Source organism: Schistosoma haematobium, chromosome 1 (assembly GCF_000699445.3).
Source record: "Schistosoma haematobium chromosome 1, whole genome shotgun sequence".
NCBI lineage: Eukaryota > Metazoa > Platyhelminthes > Trematoda > Strigeidida > Schistosomatidae > Schistosoma > Schistosoma haematobium.
The window spans coordinates 79460619-79473986 of NC_067196.1; the positions used below are offsets into that span (position 1 = coordinate 79460619).

At 29.6% G+C, this 13368-nt stretch overlaps 1 protein-coding gene across 2 annotated transcripts in view; it reads left to right on the top strand.

The window, feature by feature from the left end:
- Positions 1-524: 524 nt before the first annotated feature.
- The window catches only part of MS3_00002209 (uncharacterized protein), a gene marked incomplete at both ends in the record, with an annotated part of 64560 nt that continues 51716 nt past the window's right edge, over positions 525-13368 (top strand). For both annotated transcript variants that reach the window (XM_051209783.1, XM_051209784.1), the window contains one exon: positions 525-750. In XM_051209783.1, the coding sequence (XP_051075248.1) occupies positions 630-750 (121 nt within the window). The remainder of the gene's footprint in view (positions 751-13368) is intronic.

Here is a 13368-nt window from a genome sequence, read left to right on the forward strand (position 1 = left end):
TCTGCATCAGATCCACCCTGTTCATCAATGATACTGCCTAAATATGTCAAGGTTTTTACATCTTCCAAATCTTCTCCGTCAATTGTGATTGGATTGGTGCATGCTATGTTGTATCGGAGAATCCTGCTTTTCTCTTTGTGTATATCGAGGCCTACTGCTGCTGAGGCTGTTGCTACACCGGTCTTCTTCTCCTGTATTTGTTTTTACGTAAAAGATAAACATAAATGACATGAATATATTTCATTTAAAGTAGAAAATATTTTATTCTAACAAGTAACCAATCAATGACGACTGAAGGTATTTTAAATAATTATATAACTTATCCTTATGTAATTTGAAATGGGCGAAATTTTATTTAAAATAAATTTGCCACTTTTTTCTAATTGGTTCATTTATAAAACCAATCAAATAGCTGATTAGTAGAAATACAATATCATCTTTTTTATATTTGCTTTTTCCAATTGCATTCATATATATATATATATATATATATATATATATATATATATATATAACTTTACTGAATAGTACTTCATATAAGTGAATATATTCTTTATTATTTATGATGTAACATGAACATTTGTTGTAATAACATTAATATTTATCTAAACAATATTAATTAACTTCTAATGTCTTCGTTACTAAACCAAAATATAAGATTATCATTCTTACTATATCTTTTATGTCTTATAGACAATTATTGCTTGGATATACAAAAGGATATTTATTTAAACAATCGAAATAATTCAGGTAAGAGCAAGGAGGCGGTTTTTCAAAAATTTCATGTAATTAGTTCCCTTAATGAATTTAAATAAAGCAAGAACAAATATTGATGCAGAATAGTATGAATTCATTTTATTTCGAGGTTTCTCGTCAGCTACCTACAAACAAATATGTCTCTGAACTCTATTCAACTATTACATCACTCATCCTTAATTGTTTTCTTCATTCTAACACCGAATAACCTTTGACCTGTTATTATTGATAATCATTGTCATTTCAACTATTTACATTCAATTATGTCAATTGTTTCATACGATTTCTCATCCCAATGTAAAATTCTATTACATATTTGGTTGTAAGCAGCTGACGAGAAACCTTGAAATAAAATGAATTCATACTATTCTGCATCAATATTTGTTCTTGTTTTATTTAAATTCAGTTAAACTCAGTTTTTAAATTCTAACATCATTGACTACTTAAAATAAATAAGTAGTGAATGAGTGACTTGAATATACTTTGGTATCAATTAACCAATGAAAAAAATCCTATGTATATTTTGTTAATCAAGTTATCAATTATGTTTTAATAAATTTAATGTGATGCTGTTGTGATAATTTGGCTTTTTTCATCAATTCACAATTTACGATTAGTTTGCTTAATACAGGATATATTTAGAAAACTTTCTGATTTAGTAATGTTTATCACTTAAACCTTTTTGACATTTTGAACTAATCATCATGATCCGTATAAGATTCAGGAGATTGTTGAGTTTAGATTGATACCATAAATGGATAAAATAAACTCCATTTTCTATCCCAAACAAATTTCATAATATTGATAGTCTTCTTTTAATAGCTGGTCTTGATTTTTAAAAAAATCTAACTAGTACTGACAGCTTATGTGACTGTTTAGCGTGTGAAAACTTAAGAAAATCCAAATGATAACCATTTGTACCGATATAAGTTTAAGGTAGATCATAAAATTAGAAAACAAATGAAGAGATAACATCGGTAGTGTTTATCCATTGTTAATGAGTCACAATGAACGACAGATCAATTGCCAAGTACTTCTTGATTATCTTTTTTCCAGTGATATATTTCTATGACGAAAATCATTCTTAAAGCTCATTCTTATCATATTCAGTTCAAATATATATAGATTATATTTATTTCAATTTCTGATCCTACTTAAAAGCTTACTGAGTTGTTATTCTGTTGATAGAATTCAATGAGAACAAATTCCTTTTAACTAAAATTAATGAATATAATCTGACTTTAAAATTATATTCATAACATTATCTACCATTAAGAGGACGATAAAAAAGAATATGAACATTATTATTTGTCTAGTTAAAAGTTAATCATTTAGTTGACTCGAAAACCATTGTTATTTTTGTTCACATCTAACAATGGATGAATAATGTTTTCTTGCCCATCAAAATATCACTGAAAAATACATGATCTTAACAGTAGTCAAGACAATATTTTGAAAAAAAGTAAGTTAACAAGGTGTTAAAAGTGATGTAACAATTTTACTACAACAAACACATACATAGTCTAAGCGTGTATATCAAACAGATGTGTACTTATCTTTGTATTTATGTAGTTCTAAATATCATAGCATGTATATGTGATAGTTAGGGGATTTTAAACTTTAAAATCATAGTGATAAATGTCGTTGTCAGATTATGGTTTGAAGTCTAATATATATATATATAAAATCATGAACTGTTTAAAGAAAGTCCGAACATCATATGATATATCTACACCAGAGTGGGTTTATAAAATCAGTTGAAGGTTTTGAAACAATGCGACATTTCATTTTGCATACAAAACATCACAGAATCAAAGTGTATTACAAAACAACGGACACACTACGTAATACTTTAGTTCGCCTGAAAGACAAAATCCCTTTCATGTCCACACAGAACTGCGTCTACAAATTAGGTTGTATTGATTGTGATGTCTATTATATTGAAGAGTCATCCCGCGAAATCGTGGCTAGAGCCAAAGAACATATTAGGTACACGAAGAAACCTCCTAACAATCCTGTAGAATTGAACCAACTTCAAATTAAATCGGCAATAGCAGTTCATGCTATTTTCAACAACCACCAAATCGATTTTAAAAATATCAAAATATTGCAAAAAGGCTTTTCCAACTACAAAGAAAGGAGGGTAGCTGAGGCGTTCCATATAATGCTTAATCCTACTTGGACCATCTATCCTAGCCATTCAGTCTGATCGTATTTACAATTTCACACTATCATATTACAAATTTAAACTCTATCCTTTCTTGCCATAAAGGTCACAGAAGTTTTCATTCTTAAACAATGCACATATACATACACACAAATTTACATACAGATCACTTATGAATCACCTTGACAGAAATGACATGACATCAACTTGTTCAGACCTGTTTTTGATTGATCCAATATTATTCTTGCATTGTTCCATTGTACTATTTAAACTTGGATTAATTTTAATTTGGTTATTTATTCTCTGAAGAAGTGACTTACACTAAGTCACGAAACGTCAGAAAATCCAATTTTCTACTCATTGGGATATTACAAATATATTATTTTTATTTATAACAATCAACCCAATGCTCAATTTATTCGAAATCATCAAATCAAACCTTGGTAATGACACCTACGAATTACGTTCAAGTTCATGTAATATTTTACATAATAATTTGACCTAAAGATTATTAAAGTATATATTTTATAAACAAATAGATAAGGTCGGTTCACTGAAGATCAGTAACTTGCTTACTTACTTAATTACTTAAGCCTATTAACCCCCCTGGAGCATAGGCTACTCATTAGGATTCTCCATCCATGCTCAGCTTACTGTAAAAGTGATTTGACATTGATCTTTGGTAATATGGAAAATCTTATTATAATCGAGACTAGATTTATTCAATATATAGTCTTTATACCTATAGATCATTCATAAAACTCAGTTTAGAATAGTATTGTTGATATTGAGAATTCTGTGTTCATCAACCAGGGAACTAAGGATTTATCGATCATCAAAAATAATTTATGCTTTCACTTTAACAATCAAATTTGTTTTTGGTTATTGTGTTAATGGCACGCTGATAATGAACGCCTGTTCTCTAACAATCGGTGTATTATAGAACAGAGTTAAGAGAAATATCACTAGATATTGTACTCCACACGATATGCAAAATGGCTTAGAAATCTGTAGTGAAACGGACACAAATAAAACAATTTAGACGTTTTCCAAGACACTATATTATATAATGGAATAATTAGGGATTGTAATCAGACTCAATCTGCTGTCTTGTAAACTTGAGAAAATCAATTTTTTTTAGACAACCAAATGATCTCCCCGTAAACTGTCGAAAAACACTATCATCAAATCTAGAGTTCTAGAATCGATTATCACGGATTTCGAAGATATCAAATCATTTAACTGATTGTTTTATTTAACAGCTATCCTGTTTTCTTTTAACACAGAATCAACATATCATGATCATTAGATAGAACTAATAAAAATGTTAACTGAAAACAAACTGAATGAATTCTACAGCATGTGCAACACATAGACTGAATTCCAGATGTTGCTGAGAGACGACAAGTTTTTAAAACCGAAATATTTTTCACACGAAATCTCTACATTTTTTTGTCAACTTATTTTTATGAGAAAGCTTTTTCACTCATAAACTTTACCAAGTCTAATTTCAGATCTCAGTTCACAAGCATAATCCTGAGATTCGTATTACTTATTACGATAAGTTAAGTGCTTTTTAACTGTAGTATTTTTGAAGAAAAATGTATACAGTTGAATTCATCAAAATAAGGATGTGACATTGTCAACATTGATCCTCGTGTAAATAAATGTTAGTCCAATTAAAGCTTCATGTCATTATTTGAATTAAGAATATTTTTAAAAGTTGTATTTGCTACCCTTCTAGCTTAGTATCTACGTTTATATAACCCTTGAATAAGAAAGTTAAATCATCTCTACCATATGATTAATGAATTCTACTAGAAAATGTTTATATATCTTAGTGAAAGAAATACTTTTTGCAGTTAGATAAAATTTAGTGAGAATACCTTTCAGAAGCGTTTCAGAAAAAAAAATAACTGAGGGAACAAACAATAGCAAGTTACTAATTACCTTTAGAAAGATTTTTTATGATAAGACAATATTTTCTATCTAGAATATCGACTAATCCAGTTAACAACAGTAAGCGAAAGTAACCCAACAAGACATTAACATTCAGTCAATCAAACTGACAGAATTCAAACGTGGTCGGTATAAGTCAGTCAGTAGTGAGATATTACATAATATGACTTTATTTACTAACAAGCGACTCACCACTATCCTTAACTCTAAAGAGGAAGAATGTATTTGTAAAATCTCAGTGAAAGAATTTGAAGTAAATACAACGTTTCGCCTGGTAATCTGGTTCAAGGTTTTTCAAGGAAATATAATCAAAACATCAAAATTATCGAATATAAATAGGTATATTTTCTCGCTGGGGTTTTACAAATACATTCGTCTTCTTTTATGTCTCACATTAACTCCGCGCCAAAATACTGTGAAACTATTCGATCAAATTTAGACGAAAGTTCTTATTTATCCTTAACTCTGTTCTTATGCTTACTATCCTGAATATGGAATTTCGTAATAAGATCAGTAAATCCTTAAAACTAAAACTTTCTGCTTTAACATTGACATCATTGTTTACAATAAAATCTGAAGGAAAAGTCCTATCTAAAAACGGTCGGTTTCTATCTGAGCTCAATATTTAATTTACTCATTTGCGAACCATGAGCTCATACAGTGATCACATCATAAAGTGGAATAATTTTGTTGAATTTTTACCAACGAAGAAGTCTATTTTTAAAAATGTTCTTCATCAATTTAACAATTCTGAGAAATGAAAAAATACCTTTATAATGCTTATTGTTCTTAATTTTATCGATGGTAATGTTAGCTTATCAGTGTATTCTTTTAGGAAGTAGCTGTATTATTTTTTACTGTCAGGCGTTTCCCTATAAAAAAATTTAAGTAATAAAACACCAACTTCGTCAGATTATCGTGATAAGTCAGGAAGAAGGTTACCAACTTAGATAATTGAGTAGTGAAATGTACATTTCCCATCAATTACTTTTAAAACAATCGGGCCCTTCAATGAATCTCAGTTTAGTGAAGGGATAAGGACATTTTAAAAATGGGAGTATTAAAGTGTAACCATTCTAATCATATGTTTATTTCTCATGACCATTTAGTTGAGAAGTAGGAAAGGTCAAACAAAAAAAGAACTAATAATTGAAAGTTTAAGATAGGTAGATGGTAAAGTAACAGATGAATTACTACTTGTCAGATTACATGTGGAATTAAAAAGTGGATTAAGGATTAACTAAACAAACTCAAATACAATATAAACCGCCCTGAATACATAAAGGTTCGAGTTTTCCAACAGCTAGGACTTCCATAAGGTTTATATTGCTCTCCTGACAGTTTTTATGCAGAGTCTGTAATGTTTTCTTAAGGTTGACTCTATGATATGTCCAAGTTATACGACTTGCATTAGAAGAGCATGGTTGTCTATCTCCATAGCTTATCTAGGGTAATGATGTTAATTAACAAACATACTATATCAACACATATTCTATCATCTTCATTTGTACAGCACAATGGCTTTATTTGAAATACCTTGTCTTTTTATCTTGTTCAGAATAGAATATGTTTCTTTTTAATGTCACTTCATTTATTTTTATTTCTGTTCATCTAATCATTTTGGAATAAGGATGATTTTAAAACTGAACACGTTCTCCTATACAAACAATTAAGGCTTACTGAAATGATACTACGTTCTTAATAAAACTGGTCATTCAAGAAATATGTATACACTTTTAGAGATAAAATATAACTATCAGCATTATTCATTGTATATTGGATATTTATACCCTTATTACCACTGTGAGCTAGTGCTTTTAAGTATATTGTCAATTAAACAATCAAAATGAATAAACATTGAAATGCAATAAAGGTACAACGTACCATGACTGTTCTCAATATGTCATTATTTATCAGTGAAATCTTATATAAAAATATATGGCAATGAAAGTTTTAATCTGTCAGTAGCCATGAAGCTCATGTAGTTTTTAAACAGTCATAACTGAAAAGCCTTGATGTATATGAAATATATCTTAGCATATTTCTCTATGATTATCTGTAATGATTTAACACAAAGTTATGGTCAAAACTATCTTGACTATCTAGTTGTTTTATAAATGAAAGAACAAAAGTAATGATTTCTGGGGCTTGCTCACTCGAACTAAATCAAGTAACTTCATATGTTTACGGTTTCTAAACTTGTTTACCAGCAACAAGCTATGAATTATTAACAGTTGAATGACAACAAGTTACTTAACGTCTATTAAACTAGCGTAATTAACAAAGAGCTTGTTTATTTGACTGAGTTCGTTTTTCCTGGTCATTCGATCATGTATAAAATATCCGTATGCTAAAAATATTGTTCATATTTATTCACCATGAATAATGTTATTGAAAAACAAATAGAATAACTTTAGGGGTCAGTAGATTCGATTTGATGAAAATAGTATGAAGAGTGAAATTCAATTAAATGGACTGATCAGTTCTGATGACATATGAAAATGAGTTACATTATCGACAACGGAATACGGAAAAAGTGTTCTGGTTTGGTTTGAGATTTTTCTTCGATGCTCATCTACAGAAGAGATTTGGTTCAGATAAAAATGTACTACTTGATATATAAGACCATAAGTGTTATGAACCTGAGTAATAATATTATTAATTGATTTGATATACATTATGGTTTTCTTTTTGGTAATTAGCAATTGACAAAAGAAAATGTAAATTAACGTAGCTTCAAATTTAATCATTTAGCTTCTTATTCACCAGGACACGAATGATATGTTAGCTATTTCAAATCAAACAAACTTATTGACTTAATCATAACCACTGCTGAGTGGAATGTACTGGTAGAATAACGTGAGTAGATCCAACTTTGTTATGCTATAATTAGTTACTTAAGCCATGGAATGTGACACAGAGAGCAAATGTTTGATTGAGTGTAGTGAGAATGACTTAAGAAACTTTTTTTTCAATCATATCCTGAGAAAGAGTAATTATGTAACTTAGCCCATTAGTTATATCTATTAGTTATATGTACTTAAATGTATAATGTAGTAGATATGTATTCGCGCAGTAAAGTACTGATTAATTGATATTAAATACTGTTCGGCTGAATTTGTATAAATCTGACTAAATAAATCATATAAAAAGTAGTGTATAGGTCGTTTTGATTTATTTTTGTGATCAAATAAGTCCACATCATCAGTCTTTGTATTTTCACTATGCGTTTGGGGTTCAAGGTTTCAGAACAAAGTACAAGTCAGTTATGTGTTCCGTAGACACAAAAGTGATGAAAGGAATGAAATCCCGGTCTATCCTGTTTACGATTCTAGTACGCATATATGGGTCCGATAGTGACTGAATTCCACATACAAAGATAAGACACTTAACTTCATCCAAGAACAAACGTAATTAACGAACGCGGCATATGGAGAAACATCATCCTCTTTTTTACAGTTTTAGGACAATCGTATCTCATATTAGAAAAAAAGAAAACTGAGTTGAAAAAGTTTTTGGTTTGTTTTTGTACAGTAGCATCAAAAGAAAAATCATGGGTTTATTCACCAAAATAAGATATGAATACTTTCCATATTTAGTTGCTTTGAGGTTTCGAGAGAGAATTCTAGTCTTTCCTTAATCATGAGGATACAAAAAGAAAAACAGAAAATTTCTTCAGATCATTCGAGCCAAGAATTAAATATAACACCTACAACGGAATCACAACAAGAGTTTTGTTCACAAGCTCAGAGAACAAAACTCCATCGAAATCCTCCACCATCTCAAAGTTTAATTGTCACTGACAGATATAGAATTTCAATTTATTTATATCATAACAGGAACGTAAATCATATTAATTCAACACATGTGGTTACTAGTCTATAAGTTCCTTAGTAATAGTCCTATTTAATTGTATTTTCGTGTTTAACTAATGATAACAGTTTCCTCTTATAGATTAATATAATGAGTTAATCAGTTAATCGTTTGTAGGTTTTTATTATCTAAGGTGTATTCATTTAAGATTAAAAAAATCAATTATGTGAGGATATTATCATTTTTAACGATTGATCCGTTTCAGTAATTATATCCATCGATTCAGTCGTCATGATATTAACCAGCTCAGTACTATCGTTGTAGTAAGAATGGCTAATGATAATACACATATAGAGATTTTGATTTTGTTCAGACAGAATTAATATGTTTTTATGTGATTTAGGGATTCAGGGATACAGTGAACTGTCAGTTACAAAAACTAAATATACCAGCTTATTTCTTTTAAACTAAGTATCTGTGTCAAATAAATATACTTCTGAATGTAATAATGACTATGAATTGTTAGGTATGCAGAGGAATATGCCAATAATTATCGTGTTAAGTCGAATAGTCTCCTTGAACGTTAAATGGACATTTCCCATTGGTCGATGTTTGTTTCACTTGTTAAATATTGTGCAAATGTTGTTTTCTATTTTATGGTACGATGTGGTTTGTTTGGTTAGTATATAAATAGAGTATGTCTGAAATACAATGATTCATATCTCAGAGGCTGTGACTTGCGTTCTGGACTCAACTGGCTGGGCTAGACAGGAAAGTGGGACCAATCGAGACTCTAGGCCGTTCATTACGTGTTTTACGCGTCACCGAATCGATCGATAAATACGCTGCGTATCATAACCTGCAGTCGACACGCTACAACATGAATATTTACAGATACATGAAGCTCATGTACTAGCAAAGCTGAAGCTATTTAAAACAACTCGAAATTAGCTAAGATTAAATTATATCAAAATATTTAGTTTTCTAAGAACTAAAATTATAAGTGACGACAAGTGCTTCCAGGTTTTCCATGGTGCTCTAGCTTCAATTGACTCATGATTTCAATCAGTGAAATTTCTAAAATCTCCACAAAACCCCTTCTGATGATAAGTTTTTCTGTCAGTTAGATCGTGATTTCAAATGTGATCAATCGGTCTACAAAGTTCACATCTTATAAACAAAAATAGTGTATTTCATATTTAATTGTTTTTCTATCAATATACTTTGTATAAAGTCTGATACCTTAATAGATAGATCCGTTATTTTAGTAACCAGTGTTTTTCCATCATTTGGCTTCAGCTTACTAAAAGATTTTCCATTATTTTCTCCCCATAGTTCAAAAATAATTCGGGTAACTGATTCGAATAAGAAGTCACAAGCCATATAATATTTTGAAGGAAAACTTGTTACCTGACATTGCCGTTTTAGAGTTTTACAGAGACTATAACTAACATGAATCTTTTCACAATATTTAGGTAGTCATATGACTGCATATATGAATAGTGGCTAGCGGCGGAATCCGAGACGTGCGTTTCGTTCTATTTGGAACTCGTCAGCTGGATGTACATACATCGCAGAGTTGATGTTCACTCTGGGACTCAAACCCAGTACCATTCGCTTCAAACGCCATCGTGTTATGCACTCAGCTACTGAGTCCTGATAGCCACTTGCTTATGCAATGGGGTGAATTTAAATTCACTTGTTATTGTTTTTGCTTGAATCTTCCGATTGCGGTTTAAGATTGAAATTGATCAGTCTGTTACTGGCATATGTGCATACTGTGTGTATTACCTCAATATTGCCTTAATTCACAAGCTCTATAGACAATATCGAGGCAATATGCACAGTATGCACATATGCCAATAATAGACTAATCAATTGCAGTCTTAAACCCAAATGGGAAGATTCAAGCAAAAACAATACCAAATGAAGTCATATGACTGATTTAAAATCTTAAGTAATATGAGCTCATCACCCTAAATGAACATACATTTTTGTAAACTAACTACTAAGAAGTATACACATTCGATTGAATATGTCAAACTGAATGAATAAGATTACACAACGAAAATGGAAGTCAATCAATTAGTTGCACCATTCAATCAACAACAAAAAAAACATCGTAGAGAAAAATGATTATGTTCAGGAGTGAATGAAACGTTGAAACAATCTAATTTTCACTACTCTATCGTTCTAGCTTGATATTACAAAATCTTGAAGATTGTAATCTTAAAGAAAATGAGTTCTATCTAATTGTTATCTATGTATGTGTGCATTCACAAAACTCTACTAATGTCATTTTCTTATAATAAATTCAATTTATTATTTATTACTTAAATGACAATTAATGACTAAATGATTAATTTATATTCTCTATATGTATATATCATTATTATTACTAGTTCTTATAAAAACAATGTATAACATAATAGCAATTGATTAAGTGGATCATTCGAATAAAAGTAATTTTATTGTTGACTTAGTTGCCTATTTTATATGTGTGTGTATGTGTGTTTCTGACAAAGGTATCACAATTTGACATCGATTGAAAGATTACATGTTTGGTAAATGGAATTCTCTTTTTTTTTTCTCTTTGAATAATAAATAAAATTAACTATTTTCATAGTTAATATCAGAAGGGTTTTTTTGGGTATTATAGTAATTTCAATGGTTGTGATCATGGAAAATCTGGTCTAGCTTCAACTGATTCATCATCTCAACCATTGATATTTTCATAGTTGACAAAGAATAGATCATTGATCACTGAAATAAAGATACATTTTAATTGATGCAACTGATTTACTGGGTATAAATGTGTTTTATAAAATGTACTAATTAATACAAATAAAGACGATGGTTGCAAAGTTCACCTTAAGCTGATAAAAACTGGAGATGTACACAACATGATTCGCATTTAATAATTTAATAGTAGCGAGTTCAATGTGCAGTTTTAAAGCTCCAGGTTTTAGATTTTATAAAGTTTTAAGTGTTAAATGCTATAAATCACTAATTCTGAATATAGTTCGTTATGAAGGCTCACTTTAATTAAAGAAAACTAGACCTAATTATCAATAAAGATAATTGTTGTTATGTTATTAAGTTCACTCATCTAATTTTAATAGTCATTAAGTAAGGAAATCAAAAAGTTTTCAAAACATTTCTTGGTGTGAATACAATTTAATTTTTAAGCAATATATTTGAAAATAACCAAACAAACTAAATCACTTATAAACCGATACATTCAAACCAATTTTCAAAATATACAATTCATAATAAGCAAAGATGAATGGTGACTAGCGGCGGAATCCGGGACATGCGTTTCATCCTGCTTGGGACTCGTCAGCTGAGTGTATCTGCATCTCAGAGTCCTGGATTCCACTGCTAGCCACCATCCATCTTTATTTATAATACTCGTGACTTAAGACAATATCGAGGCAGTCTGCACAGAATGTACATGTTAATAACAGACTGGTCAATTGCAGTCCTAAACAACGATGGGAAGAATCAAACAAACAATACGAACATACAATTCATGTTGTTGCTTTCCTAGTCAATATGATTATCAACCCAGATGCATAAATCAGTTAAATAGAATATAATTGTTTCTGTGACATATGAAGGATATAGCTTGTGTTCGTTCAAAAATGTTGTTAGATACCCCTTGAGAAGAATTGCTTGTACGAAGGAATGTTGGTTCTTGCTACCCAATCTATAAAGTTTATTAACTTGATGCTTTAATATTTGTGGCATAATTCAAATATTACAATCAATTTAACGAGAGTCACTATTCTCATTCAATGGTCACAGGTTCATTCACCATTTAGTAAGAAAACCTGAAAAAGTTTTATTCACCAATTTATATTGTGCAGCTCCATAGAAAAAAATGATCATCTCAATTGTTTTTGTATCCCCACATTTTGTTAAATGTTCAATAATCAAAGTAATAAATGATAATAATTGTTGTTATTGTTTTATTCACAAGGCGTGTTGCATTTTATAAATTTTTATTAGTAGAAATAAATCTATACAATAAACCTTAGACAATTTAACTGGAACCTCTAATCACTTGTCTAATTTACACATATGTGTTTTGGTTTGTATAAATCCCATCTAAAAACTAAGCAAAATAACAAGATCATTCAAATGACTCTATAGAATTTATTTAATATCTTATTATCTTGTTCTATATATGACTTGTTACATAAAAAGGAATTTATTAAATATATTCATAATTTAATAGTTTCTTAGGATAGAAAATACCATCAACATACTACTTACATAAAATATCAGTATTCTTGTATAATTAGGAATTTAATATTCAGTTAAATCTTATGCGAAATTTCTTGTTTTGATTTATACCTGTATACCAGTTGTTTCGATTATGTCAACTAAAAAGATAAGACATTAAAGCTAATAAAAATTGTTGTTGTTAAGTTGTTCAATGTTCTTTATTCTTTTTGTTTAACTGAATTATAAAAAAATAGAAGAGCGGAATGTAAAAAGTAAGGATAAAGAATGAAAAAAATAAGGGAAAGAAGGAAAGTCTTAATTTTAATTTTAAAGGTTATCTTTGAATGATTATTTAAAGTTGAACGGTATTCATATGAAAATTGTACTTTATTTGGTAAAACTCAAATATTTCCAGATGATATTATCATTATGATGTAATAAAG